The 13,113-nt window shown below is 36.0% G+C and overlaps 1 protein-coding gene across 1 annotated transcript; it reads right to left on the reverse strand.

Moving 5' to 3' along the window:
• Positions 1-407: 407 nt before the first annotated feature.
• LOC107778529 (signal peptide peptidase-like 2) lies at positions 408-9,955 on the reverse strand. The gene is made up of 14 exons (XM_075234571.1): positions 9,517-9,955; positions 8,389-8,547; positions 8,190-8,301; positions 7,835-7,954; positions 7,115-7,266; positions 6,828-7,016; positions 6,113-6,147; positions 5,256-5,412; positions 3,611-3,664; positions 2,250-2,346; positions 2,025-2,163; positions 1,471-1,541; positions 1,292-1,375; positions 408-699 (listed from the first exon to the last, which is right to left on the reverse strand). The coding sequence occupies exons 1-14, from the start codon at positions 9,661-9,663 to the stop codon at positions 575-577; spliced, it is 1,641 nt and encodes a 546-aa protein (XP_075090672.1). The 5' UTR covers positions 9,664-9,955; the 3' UTR covers positions 408-574.
• Between the last annotated feature and the right edge of the window lie 3,158 nt (positions 9,956-13,113).

Consider the following 13,113-nt stretch of genomic DNA (forward strand, 5'->3'; position numbering starts at 1 on the left):
TGGCTACTAGAAGTTTGTTACAAAAACCAATTATCGCAAGGTATTTGTCTTTCATACGCATGTTTATCATTTAACCATGGCCAAGTAATGTATTCTCACTTTAAACTGTAACTGCTAAGATAAATTGGTTGATTTGGTGTAAACGCCGAATATGAGTAAATCTCGTAACATTTCACACAACAACTGACAATAGTTGTGTGAGACCTCTTTTTTGTCTCACAATTGTGTGGTCCCAGAATTTTGTGGACCCAGAGGTGTAAGATATGGGTCCACAAATATGTGAGATAAAAAGAGCCCTCACACAACTAATGTAAGTTGCGTAAGACACAAAATAAAATTACTCGAGAAAAAGGGAGTGAGGTGAGTAGGAAATAATGGAGACAATAATCAAAGCAGCAACTACACTATTTTCACCAAATGCTGATCAATCAGCTGTACATTAACTGGCATATATTGTTAGTATGTAGCACTGAAGATTTTGCTAAGCCTTAAACAATACCAGAATGTTGATGATTGATAGCAGCAGATACTAATACTTAGGTCAGTAGCAACATAATTACAGGAGGAAGATGCCTTATTCTTCTCTATCCGATTCTTCCTTCGATTCAAGACGAATATGTGGACACACCCTTTCTGGTTCACCCTTTGTCCAAAGAATTTTCAGATCACCTCTCTTCGTCCCCAGTATCAAAAAGGTCCCTACACAAAAGGTATATATCAGTCGACTGTGAAAGTTGGAAGTTCCTCCTTCGTGAAGAATCTTCAGAGTGTGTTTACGTGACACCCTAGGCAAATCCCACATCGACAAAATACGGGAGAGATGCCGGATATATAAGTAAACATGTGTTAGACCCTAGTGACGTGTTTTAAAGTCGTGCGGACAATATCACTGGTGGACTGGATTGCTACATATGGTATCGTAATTCAGAGCCACTCCACTCCGTGTGCTACCTTGAACGATGGTGGGGCAAATCCGAGTGAGGAGGTTAAGTCCCTAAGGGGGGTTGTATGTGACACCCTAGGCAAATTCCTCATTGACAAAACATGGAAGAGATGTTGGGTATATAAGTAAACATGTCTTAGACTCTAGTGACGCATTTTATAGTCGTGCGGGCCTACGCTTAAAGCGGACAATATGACTGGTGGACTGGGATGTTACAGTTTGGTACCAAGAAAACGTTTTGCATGAGGAAGTCATTTTATGATGTTCGGTTACCAGATAATGTTTCTTTCACTCGCTTATAAAGCGAGGTCGTTTTCCTTGCAACTGAAAGTATTTGATGAGAATTACCGAGGGTAAACGGGACGATGTAAAGAAGTGCAGGTTGGCCATGACCATCCATTAAGTTCAATGCTACATATGTAATAAGAAGACCTGCAATGTGTTCCAGAAAGGTTGTGTCAAATGGCAAAACAGAAAATTTCCAACCTAAGCTATAGGCTCATTCTAAAGTAGATGTCATTAACTACCTAATCCATATGCAATCATCGCCCACAAGAAGTAACCAGCTCGGAGATTCTTCTTAGCAAGCCAATCATACCTGCAAACAAACAATTAGTGTCGATGAATTTTATAAAAAAAAAAAAAAAAAAAAATTGGAATCACCATCGAAACAACAACACAACCCAGTAGAATCTCACTAGTGGGGTCTGGGAGGGTAGAGTGTACACAGACCTTACATTGTGGTGTGAGCAGGGTGAGAGTGGGATTTGATAAGTTTTGCATGACGTCAATGACATAACAGACTGAAAACTAAATTAAGAAAGAATAAAGCTGTATCTCATTTCTAGTGGCCGTTCTAGCTCCGCGCCAACTCTCTAAATGCAAGATCATATTCCTCCAATAATTTGCTTTCCCAAGAAAACCATATAGATACAGGGTTAATTTCCATTCGACTCGAGAGTAATTAAAAATCCATATAACAGAAAATGCAAATATACAAGTAATGGATCAAAATCTAAGTCTTGCATGGTTTTCTTTCCAAAAGATAAAAAGTTAAAATCGATAGTTGCAGATATCAAACCTAAGTGAAAATGCTACTAGCAGGCCAGGCAATAGGATGTCGCCAAAGCCAATAATACTGTAACCACCCCATGGATCAAATAGTCGTGGGATCTTCAGCAGCATTGGAATGCCATCCTCTCCGCTTTTATCACCACGAGCTACCTTTAAAGATATGGAAAATTCAAATTACTGACTTATATCTAGAGCAACTGGCATTAGCATCAAAGTGAAATTAAGCGATTACCTACCACAATCATCACACTTTCATGGAAGAGCCTCTGGGAAGCAAACACCCAAAATATGTCGTAGATGAAGGCACAACCCAAAAGAACTGTACCGACCTGATATGTAATGCTAGTTAATATTTACAAGAGATGATAAAACCATTAAAAAAATGTATTGTAAAAGAGAAGCTAAGTGACACTAGAATGGCATTAAAGCAATAATATGCACTCGGGGATTCAATTGGTGTAAATTGCTGTCTTTTTGCAGTTGAAGGAGAAGAGACAACAGATAATTCGTTATCAATATTTCTTAATGAAAATAAAATGGAAAAGAAAAGGCTCTTCTTTTCTATGCTGCCACCTCCCATAATCAGCAATACGGAAATGTGAAAACATTAGCATTTCCATCTTTTTGTAAAGTTAATTCATCTAGCATTTCCTCTTGAGAACCATGTAAAGTTAGAACGGAGATGCTAATTGCTGCAGATCTAAGTTACTATCATTTGCTCTCCCGCACCCCCCAACCCCATGGAGCTGGAGGAGGAGAGACAATAATAAAGAACAATAACAACAACATACTCAGTGTGATCCCAGAAGTGGGGTTGGGGAGAGAGGGGGGATAGGATGTACGCAAACCTTATACCTACCTTGTGTGAGGTAGAGAAGTTGTTTCCAATAGACTCTCGGCTCAATAAAAGCGTTATCAAAATAGTTTGAAAAATACAAGAGAAAAAAGCTAAGGATGAAAACTGAAGAAAATAAAAGTATTAACAGCAAAATAGTAAAGATAACCAACGTAAAAGAAACAACAATCGAATTTTTCATGCTGCCACCTCAGAAGGAAAGGAAAATGTTGTTCTCTTCCGTGCTGCCACTTTAATCAGCAATATGGACAACATTAGCATGTCCATCTTTTGGTGGTTTAATTGAAAAGGTCAAAGGGCACAAAGTAAAAAAGTGTTGAAAATAATATAGGTGGATACGAAAAACTAGAATAGACAAGGTCGGTTTGACATCTTAGCAATTATAGCCGACAGTGGCTGATGTCAGTCAAAGACAGCATCTAAGATAGTAAACATCTGCAGCAGTGACAATCTCTCAAAAAGATTTTGTAGATTATATAAGCAAACTTGGCCACCACTTCTAGCAGCAATCCTCAAAACGCGGGTATAAAACAAACATCTTGTTAATATAGTAACAATGTGCATACTCTTTGTAACACTAGACAGAAATATACAACATGATAGGAAACCAAGTAAAAAAGAAATCACCAACTGAAAACATGACATGCCTATAAAGTATGCAAGATGAGATTAATTGGACATTCATACAAGCAAATACAGCTCCTTCCATTTAATTTTTGCAGGGTAAAATTGTTTACCTTGAGATTAGGTATCCGTACAATTTGCAGAACTGTAATTATTAGTGTGATACCCTATCCAAAAGAAAAAGAGTAAGATCATCAGTTGATATACCTGAAACAGTACAATAAACTTACCCTACACATGTAACAGCTATCGAAAGCCGCATACACAGACGTGGTACTCTATGATGAGATGGAAACAAAAGAGAAACCTCAGAGTGCAGCTTCAATAATATGGCACAAAAGGGGTTTTTCTTTTTTTTTTGGGAGGGGGTTTGTTGGGGGGGGGGGTGTGGATTAAGTACTATTGGGGAACAAACCAGCACAGATGATGCCTATGTTATTGATTATCCATCAGAAAAAGATATTTCAAATATGCAGATCAGTCTTCTGACAGTATTAAACCCTCAAATATAGCTTAATTTTGCTTTAACGTACATTAAAGAAAAGATTGGCCACTACATGTCAAAGAATTTCTTCTACACAATTATCAATTAACTTTTCACAACAAGCTGAAAAAAATTATTTCACCAGTGGCTATCAGATGAAGTGAGATATAGTCCAGCATTGTGACAAATTACACCAAAAAAAGCATTAAATTGTTCTCATCCTCGAGTTACATCTGACTAGAATACTCCTACACAAATGAGTCCAGATTTGTTATCAGTATTACTTGAACCAAAAAACAGGTTAAGACAAATTTCCTGTCTCCTCAGAGAAAGAAGCAGGCTCAATACTAAATTTCCTTACTTGCATGCTGGATGATAGTTTAATTACTGGAGAACCTACTACAAGCTAGACCTTCGGCAAGGTACCAAAGCAGAAGCTCAGATAGAGAACGGTGATAGTAGTTTGCAACAGCAAGTAACAGTCACTTCCTAGGGGCCTTAATTGGGCTTTGCTCTGTTTCTCATAATAGCATAATTGATTTCTCTACTCTCTAGTCATATAGAAATCATTTCAGTAATCAGGAACAAGGGAAATTAAACGTTATCAGGATCCTGGTTGAACAATCGCACCACGTCTCATCCTTCATCCAAGCTGAGGCTAAAGGTACATGGATCTGGTACTTTTTTTCGATCAATAGGTATATGGATCAAGTCTAAATGTTTACTACTGCCTTTGTGCTATTTTATGTGACTGGGATCTGGAGTTTAAGAAGTTAATACTGACTCGTGTATTATGTTAGTCATAAGGGAAGAAAATTTTAAGACAGCCGTTGGGAAGTTAGTTTGATAAAGTAAATATCACTTTAATATGAATTGTTAAATAGTATGAAATAATAACCGTAAACGCAATCTCTCAAACACATTAAGGATGTCAAAATCCAACTATGGGAGCAACAATAAAGTAAAATGATAAGACCCAGGACTTTTAGAATTTCATGGTCTGTAGCAAATCACAACATTCAAATTTGTTGACTAGCTTGGTAAGAAAGGCACAAGAATCTCATGGACTGTTTTTTTTTAAAGAACGTCTTCTTGGGATATCAAATAAACTGGCATTTAAACAACAACAACAACTACCCAGTAAAATCCCACATAGTGGGGTCTGGGGAGGGCAATGTGTACGCAGACCTTACCCCTGCCCGATAGGGGCCGAGAGGTTAAACTGGCATTTAAAGAAATATAAATATTATTTGCCAAGAAAAAAGGATCCTTACAAGTATGTCTTGACCTATCCAGCCAAAAGAAGAATTTCTGTACACTGCCCAAACCACTGCAAAGGTTATGCAGAATGGGGAAACAGCCAAAGTAAGATAAGAGACTGCACCAAAAATGGGTACTTTAATGAATGACTCTCCCGTACGCCTAAACCACCTGAAAAAGAAAACCACCTAAAACAATTAGATATTCGTTGTATAAAAGAACTTCCAATACCTTATCCAATTGAAATGGGGCACGAAGAACACATGAATTTCTTTGTGCTTTTATTACAATGAACTCTTTGCAAATACATATCAATATGGTTATCATGATCTCTCAATTTAAGCAGAGAACGGTATTTACCTACTCAACAGGTACCTATTACATGTGTTTTTCCCTTCTTTTTTTTTTTTGTGTGTGTGTGTGGGGGGGGGGGGGGGGGGGGGGTGGAGTGGAGGGTGGGTTTCCTTAACTATTAAAGGTTAGCATATTGTAACAAGTAAAATCAGAACGTAAAGACAGATAGTGCACATCGATTTTCAGACCTTCACCAAGTCTTCAGTACATGGAATGCAGGGAAAGGTGAAATAACTATTCACTTCTCATATGATTATACTTGAAAAAGGAATCATACCTAAAAGTTTTTTTTTTTTGAGAAAGTATCTAAAAGAAAGTTTTTCCTCACAACAAAAGGATTTACTTGTTAAGAAAATGCAAACAATTTCATTCATGCACTACCTAAAGCTGGATTCTTTAACTACTAAAACAGCCTAAGCTCGGCAGTAAAAACGTACAATCGCAAAAAGCATGATTCTAAGTTAGAGACATCAAATTACACCACGTATAACACAACAAAAGAAAAAACAAACCATACCTTGATAGCAAGGCAACTAAGCAAGTTTGTAAACTCTGCACATGAAAGAAACCAAACAGTTGCTTTAACAGATTGTGGAAGCCAGAGCAAGGTCATATAAACAGAGAAAGAGAGAAACAAAGCAGGATCCGGGGGGGAGGGGGGGTGCTTACAGGACCCTCAGATTTCCAAACTGGAGATTCATAACTCTTCTTCAAGAAAAAAGGCAATTGTTTTCCCAAGGTAGGCTTAGGTTGGTACACTTATTTCAAATTCATACACTTCTTTGTTCAATTTCAAACTATTCTAGATCTTCCAGTTTAAATCTTCGAAGAAGTGTAGAAAACTTTTTCATATCATTTTGTATACAGATCATACATGCGAATGCATAATAATGAAAAAGGATACCATAAATTACAAAGGGGGGAAAAATGGAGCAAAATATCTGGTACTTCCACAATAAATTGATTTTATAACACTGTAGAAACTTACTGTACACTAACTAATCTTAAGGGTTTTCAGCTGAATATCTAATGCAAATCACGAGCGAACCATAATGGCATTCTTATATATGGGTAAAATTCCAAGGCTGTGTTATCCCAATGTAACGATGTAAAGCATTCTAACATGGACAGATAACTTATTCGCGAGCACAAGTCTATGGACTAAAGCATTCAAGAAGTAAATGCAAATTTGTCATTTATGATAAGTAACACATCAAAGCAAAAATACGCACCTCTACACCACCGATGCAAAATAGAACCACCAAGATTTCAAAGAACCACGTGAACCTCATCAACTTATATAATACAATTAAGAAGCAGGAAGCAACAACAACAAATAAGACTGCTGATATCATGTTTATATCCATGACAGTGCTTGAACCACCAGTTCCAAAATGTGGAAGATCTTCCTCTGAAGCATCCTAAAAAAAAGACAAATAGAAAAGTCACTGCAAAACTGAAGCCCAAATATCTTAACAAACTCTAGCAAAGCCTGCTACTCAGAAAAAGGATGGATGACCTTCAACAGCTTGTCGTGCTCTATAGCTGCTTCTCTAGCACTCCAAGCAGCCCAATAAGAACCACATAAGATTGTACCAACAGCCATCAGCCACAAAAATACTTCTGCAATGTCCACTACGGGTCGTCTTGGAGAGTAGAGTTGCACAGTAACTAAATGAAAGAGCAAAAGATTTGGAAAAAGAAATTGCAAGTCAAAGACCACCAGAATTTCAAATTCATAAACAAAGTAATGAAAGCCTTTTGAAAATTCTGGCTCTAAGATACCTCAAACATTTTATAAGAACTGGAAAAAAAAATATCCATCGTTTTAAGCTAGATTTATCACAAAACATAATTAGATCATGAGAATCTCTCTCTCTCTCTCTCTCTCCCTCCCTCCCCATCCCTCTCCCTCTCCCTCTCTCTCTCTCTCCCTCCCTCCCCATCCCTCTCCCTCTCCCTCTCTCTCTCTCTCATATGCATGAATTAATGATCTGGAGAAGTGTATTATCACTTTCTCGCTTCTGTATGTCTGTTTACCTTATTCCGTGCATAATCAAGTTACAGGTTGAATCAAATTAGAAAAATACCAAAGCCCTAGAGGCTTGATTAAGTGTAGTATTTAACAGCATCATCCCTGTCTTGAGCTCTTAACAGTGCCTGGAACATGTTGCTTTTCAGCATAGATCAACTCGGATGTGTTTTCTCATCTAAGTTGTGACTCTTCTTAGAAATTTACCTGATGAGCGATTCAAAAGCATTTTATCCAGCGTTGCCCCAGCATCCTGAGGTAGCATAATGGCAGGTATGTGTATATCTAGGTCAGTTTCTTCAGGATCACAAACCATCTTGTAAAGTTCTGCAAGACAAATGACATCCGTAAAACAACTGCAAGCAGTGATGTATAGGCAGCATTGAACCAACAGAAAAACAGCAAGAGCTCCACATAACACCCTCAGACAAAGAACAATGCGAAGAAATAGCAAAAAATTTATCCTTAGGCTTCATTTATCCAAAACTTATTATTGCTGCAGAATACATTCAGTTACTGGCATCAACCTCAGTACACTACATATTCATCATTCACCAATTACCTTTTTGATTATTTACTATCAAGATTGCCGAAGCCCCCGCCGCTTCCGCATTATTAGCCTTTGTTGTGAATTTGCAATGGCCGCGATCTACCATGATGACCTCTCCAGCAAGCTAACAAAATAAAAAGCATTATTAGCAGCATAAAGCAAAAGGCCATTGAAGTATATATTTGGTAAGCATTTATATGGAGTAAATAACCTTCTTCCTTGGAGGCTTGCAACAATCCCGAGGGTCAGAAAGAGTAAGGGGAGTTTGCTGTGCATTTTTCTCCTTGGACACAATAGTAGTGCCAAATCTAGCACCAACACCAACAAATTCTGCATCCTCTTTACCATCAATCCAAGTTTGAACTTTCACCTAACCAAAGAAAAGGGAAGAAGAACAATTGAAACTGAGATGGACATATTTTTTCCTTTCTTGGGGGTAAGGCGTACACATTTAAATAGACAAAGACTCATTAAAATATAGCATCAAGCTAAATAAAGCACCTCCCACAGCTAAATTTCCAATAGCCAAAGCATAATAAAGCAAAACAGAGGAAACCCAGTTTGAAAAATAAAAGTAAACACAGGATCCAGCCAAAAGCAGTCATTAATGCAAGCACAATAAAGCAAAACCAAACAAAACAGAAGAAACCCAGTTGATAAAATCAAAATAACATATGATCAAGCAAAAGCAGCACCTTTTACAGCTAAATTCTCATTACTCCTAGCAACAAGGCAAAAGTAAAGAAAATAAAGGAAACCCAGTTGAGAAAATAGAAGTAACATAGTATCAGGCTAAAAAGCACCTTTTACAACTAAATTTTAACTAGTCCAAGCCCAAGAACACAAAATAAAGGAAACCCGGTCGAGAAAATAGAAGTAACATTAGGATCAAGCTAAAAATAGCACCTTTTTCAGAAGTAAAAATTTTGAATAGTCCAAGCACAACATTAAAAATAAAGAGGAAACCCAGTTGAGACAATTAACATTTACACATGATCAAGCTAAAAACATCACCTTTTACAACTAAATTTTCACTAGTCCGAGCACAAGAACACAAAAGAGCACAAAATTGAAGAAAACCCAATTACGAAAATCACATAAAACGAACTGGGTCGAACAGAAACTGAGCATTAAAAATATAGAGGAAACCCAGTTGAGAAAATTAACATTTACACATGATCAAGCTAAAAATAGCACCTTTTACAACTAAATTTTCACTAGTCCGAGCACAAGAAAACAAAAGAGTACAAAATTGAAGAAAACCCAATTAAGAAAATCACATAAAACAAACTGGGTCGAAGAGAAATTGAGCAGTAAAGATTCAGAGAAAAAATTATACCAGCACAAAGTCGTTCTCACAACCGGGTTTCTTGGGTGCTAAGTCATCGTGATGAACAATGTCACCTGCTGTAACTTTAGCAGGATAATTCAGTGAGAAGAATAATACCAATCCATATATGCAAATTAGAGAGCTAATAATCCTCATGGATTCAATTGAAAATTCTCTTTTTCTTGTTGGATTCACAGTTCATCACCATACACTGTATTTACAGAAGACAGTATTCCAAGAAAAGCAATTACTACTATTTACTAAAGGTGATTCCTTTGTGAAAAATTAGTAGAATATTGAGTGGAGAATTCTAAAAATTCAAAGGGAGAAATGATCAGTTAGTTGATCAGTGGACTGGATCTACTGTTTTTCCCAGAAGAGGTGTACTGACTTCAAGAAATTTAAGGGGAGTTTTTGGCCAATATTGTCATTTTGCTCTCTCAAATATAATCGTAACCATAATTAGTCCCTTTGATAACATAAATCATCACTTTAGTTACTCATTTTTAATCTATTTTGATCTCTCAAATATAACTCTTAGCACATTTAATCCCTTGGATAACACAAATCATCACTTTAATTTCTCATTTTTAGATAATGTCTTCCAAAATTTTGACCTTAAAAATGTATAATATTTGTATATTATATATATACATTTATATGTTAATATACAAAAATTATTCAAATTTTATATACTTTTTCAGCTACCAGATGTAAATAATTTCTTGTGCGGGCTAAAAATAAGAATACAATCTCGTTATTGGTTTGCTTCAATAATATGTCTATAAGTGATCTTGGCAGCTCTATTTTTTCCAAATTTTAACTTTTCTTTTTGGAAAAATCAACCAAAATTTTTAAAAGTAAAAGTTTCAACGTTAAAGTCTTAAATTTATCAACTTTGTACTATTAATGGGTGTTTGTTTATAAAATATTTTCGATAAGTAAATTAAAATGACAGTGAAAATCGAAACCAATCCCGTAATTGATCTTGGACAGATTCTGTCAGTGAGACTAAAGGTGCTCCACTTTAGCATACTTAAAATACCAAATATGCTCAGGGTTCATAGGGACCAGAATAGACTTATCCTCAAAGATAAGGGACTAAAGGTGCTCCACTTTAGCATACTTAAGGGACCAAATATGCTCAGAGTCATATTTGAGGGACCAAAATAGACCTACTTTCATGCTTTATGAAAATTTCTCATTGAAAAATAGCCATTTTTTTAGTGGGGAAATACAAATGGACAAAAATACCCCCAATTTAGAAAGGAGCGAAAATTCATAGTTTTGTTATAAATATATTATATTATGGATGTTCATTTAGTACCCCGTTGTAAATAAGCTTCCTAAAGAAGCTTATTCATATGGGACTCCGCCGTAAATTGTTTATCTATTTAGTACTCTATTGGAAATAAGCCTCCTGAAGAATCTTATCACTTCGCTACCCGGTTATGGATAAACATTATTTCCGGTAGAAGATTATCCATACCGGGTATAATAAGCTTATCATTTCGATACTCCGTTATGGATAAACATTACCCCCAGTATAAGATTATCTATACCTGGTACAATGAGCTTATCCTTTCAGTACTCCGTTATGAATAATCATTACACCTAGTTGAAGATTATCTATACTGGGTACAGTGAGCTTATCCATTCAGTACTCCGTTATGGATAAACATTGCTCTCAGTAGTAGATTATCCATATAATAGCAGCTTACACAACAGCTTGCAGTAGCAGCTTACACAACAGCTTCCTTTCTACTAGAAATAGAAGAAATTTCAGTTTATTATGTACATTAGTTTGAATTCGAATTATATACCAATTTCTCTATATACTTGTCTTTACTTTACAGTCTTTATTTTATAACATGTTATCAGTACGAGACTCTGCCATCTCGAGCAAATACTTTGAAAGTATTTGAGGTACGAATTTTCTTTTTCTATATAATGTCAAATCTTTCTAAACTTGAATTTGTAGCCCTGGATATATCGGGCAAAAGCTACATGTCTTGGGTGATTGATGCTAAAATTCATCTTGATGCGATAGGTCTGGCAGACACTATCAAGGATAAAAATCAGACATCAAACCAAGACCGTGCCAAGGCAATGATATTCATAAGCCATCACCTTGATGAGGGCCTCAAAATGAAATATCTCACTATTAAAGATCCAGTCATACTATGGAATAATTTGAAAAATAGATATGACCACCTGAAGATGGTCGTTTTTCCACAGGCACGTTATGATTGGAATCATCTAAGGCTACAAGATTTTAAATCTATAAGTGAATATAATTCTGCTATATTCAGAATTTCCCAATTGAAATTATGTGGTGATAATATTACTGATCATGATATGTTGGAGAAAATTTTCACCACTTTTCATGCCTCGAATATGCTCTTGCAGCAGCAATATTGAGAGATGAGATTTAAAAAGTATTCTGAACTTATCTCACATCTTCTTATAGCCGAGCAACATAATAGGCTATTACTGAAAAATTATGAAAGCTGACCTACTGGTTCTTGTCTATTCCCTGAAGTGAATGAGACGAACTTCCACCAAGTTAGATGTGGAAGAGGTCGTGGCCCCAGTCGTGGTCATGACCGTGGTCGGGGAAGAAATTTTAATCATGGTAATAATAATTCACCAAAGAACCCTCCTCACCACCAGCAGTGAAAAAGGAAGGAACAAAAACATGAAGCGATGCAAGCACCAAATGTAGAAAATACATACTATAGATGTGGAGGAAAAGGGCACTGATCACGTACCTGTCGTATGCCAAAGCACCTGGTTGAGCTTTATCAAGTCTCCCTGAAGAAGACAGAAAAAAATGCTGAAGCAAATTTTATTTTTGAAGATAATTTAGACTTCATGCATTTGGATGTAGTTGATTACCTTGCACTCTCAGAAGGAGAAACAAGTCATGTAATCGGTGGTGAATTTGTAGAAATGTAAATATTTTAATTTTTGTGATTTGTAATAGATAGTATGGTTATGTAATTATTGTACATAAAGAAAAATTATGATTTGATAATGATGTTTACTATAATATATCTTATTTATGTCATTTTGAGAATTTGGATAACATTATTAGATCAACTTAAACTCTAGGAGAGTTTGCAAGAAATATATAACTACCAAAAGTGGTTATATTTCGTATATCTCATTGTAATTATATTTTGTTAACCACCAAAAGTGGTATATGCCTATTATCACCAGAAGTGATAATTTAGACTTTCTATGGTTACAATTGAAGATAAGCTACATAAATATTCACTATATTAAATGCACGCCTCGATTTGCTCCTGAAGTAGTAAATATTTTAAAAGAGGTTGAGCCATCACAATTTGATGTGATTAATGCGCATTCAGATAATTATGCTCGATTTCCTGAAGGATGAGAACTTTTGATAATATTAATCCATTCCCTGACGTGAATGTAACAATATTAATAAATCTGGTAAATATGAACGCGCTCTTGATGAGAATATTACAATTCACCTCCAGAAGAGGTAATGTAATTGAGAGAATATATACTCAATATTTCGTATTTTAAATTTGCTCCTGAAGAAGTAACACAATTGAAATTGCCTTATGAAGTAGG

The sequence above is a fragment of the Nicotiana tabacum genome, chromosome 1, assembly GCF_000715075.1.
Source record: "Nicotiana tabacum cultivar K326 chromosome 1, ASM71507v2, whole genome shotgun sequence".
Taxonomy (NCBI): Eukaryota; Viridiplantae; Streptophyta; class Magnoliopsida; order Solanales; family Solanaceae; genus Nicotiana; species Nicotiana tabacum.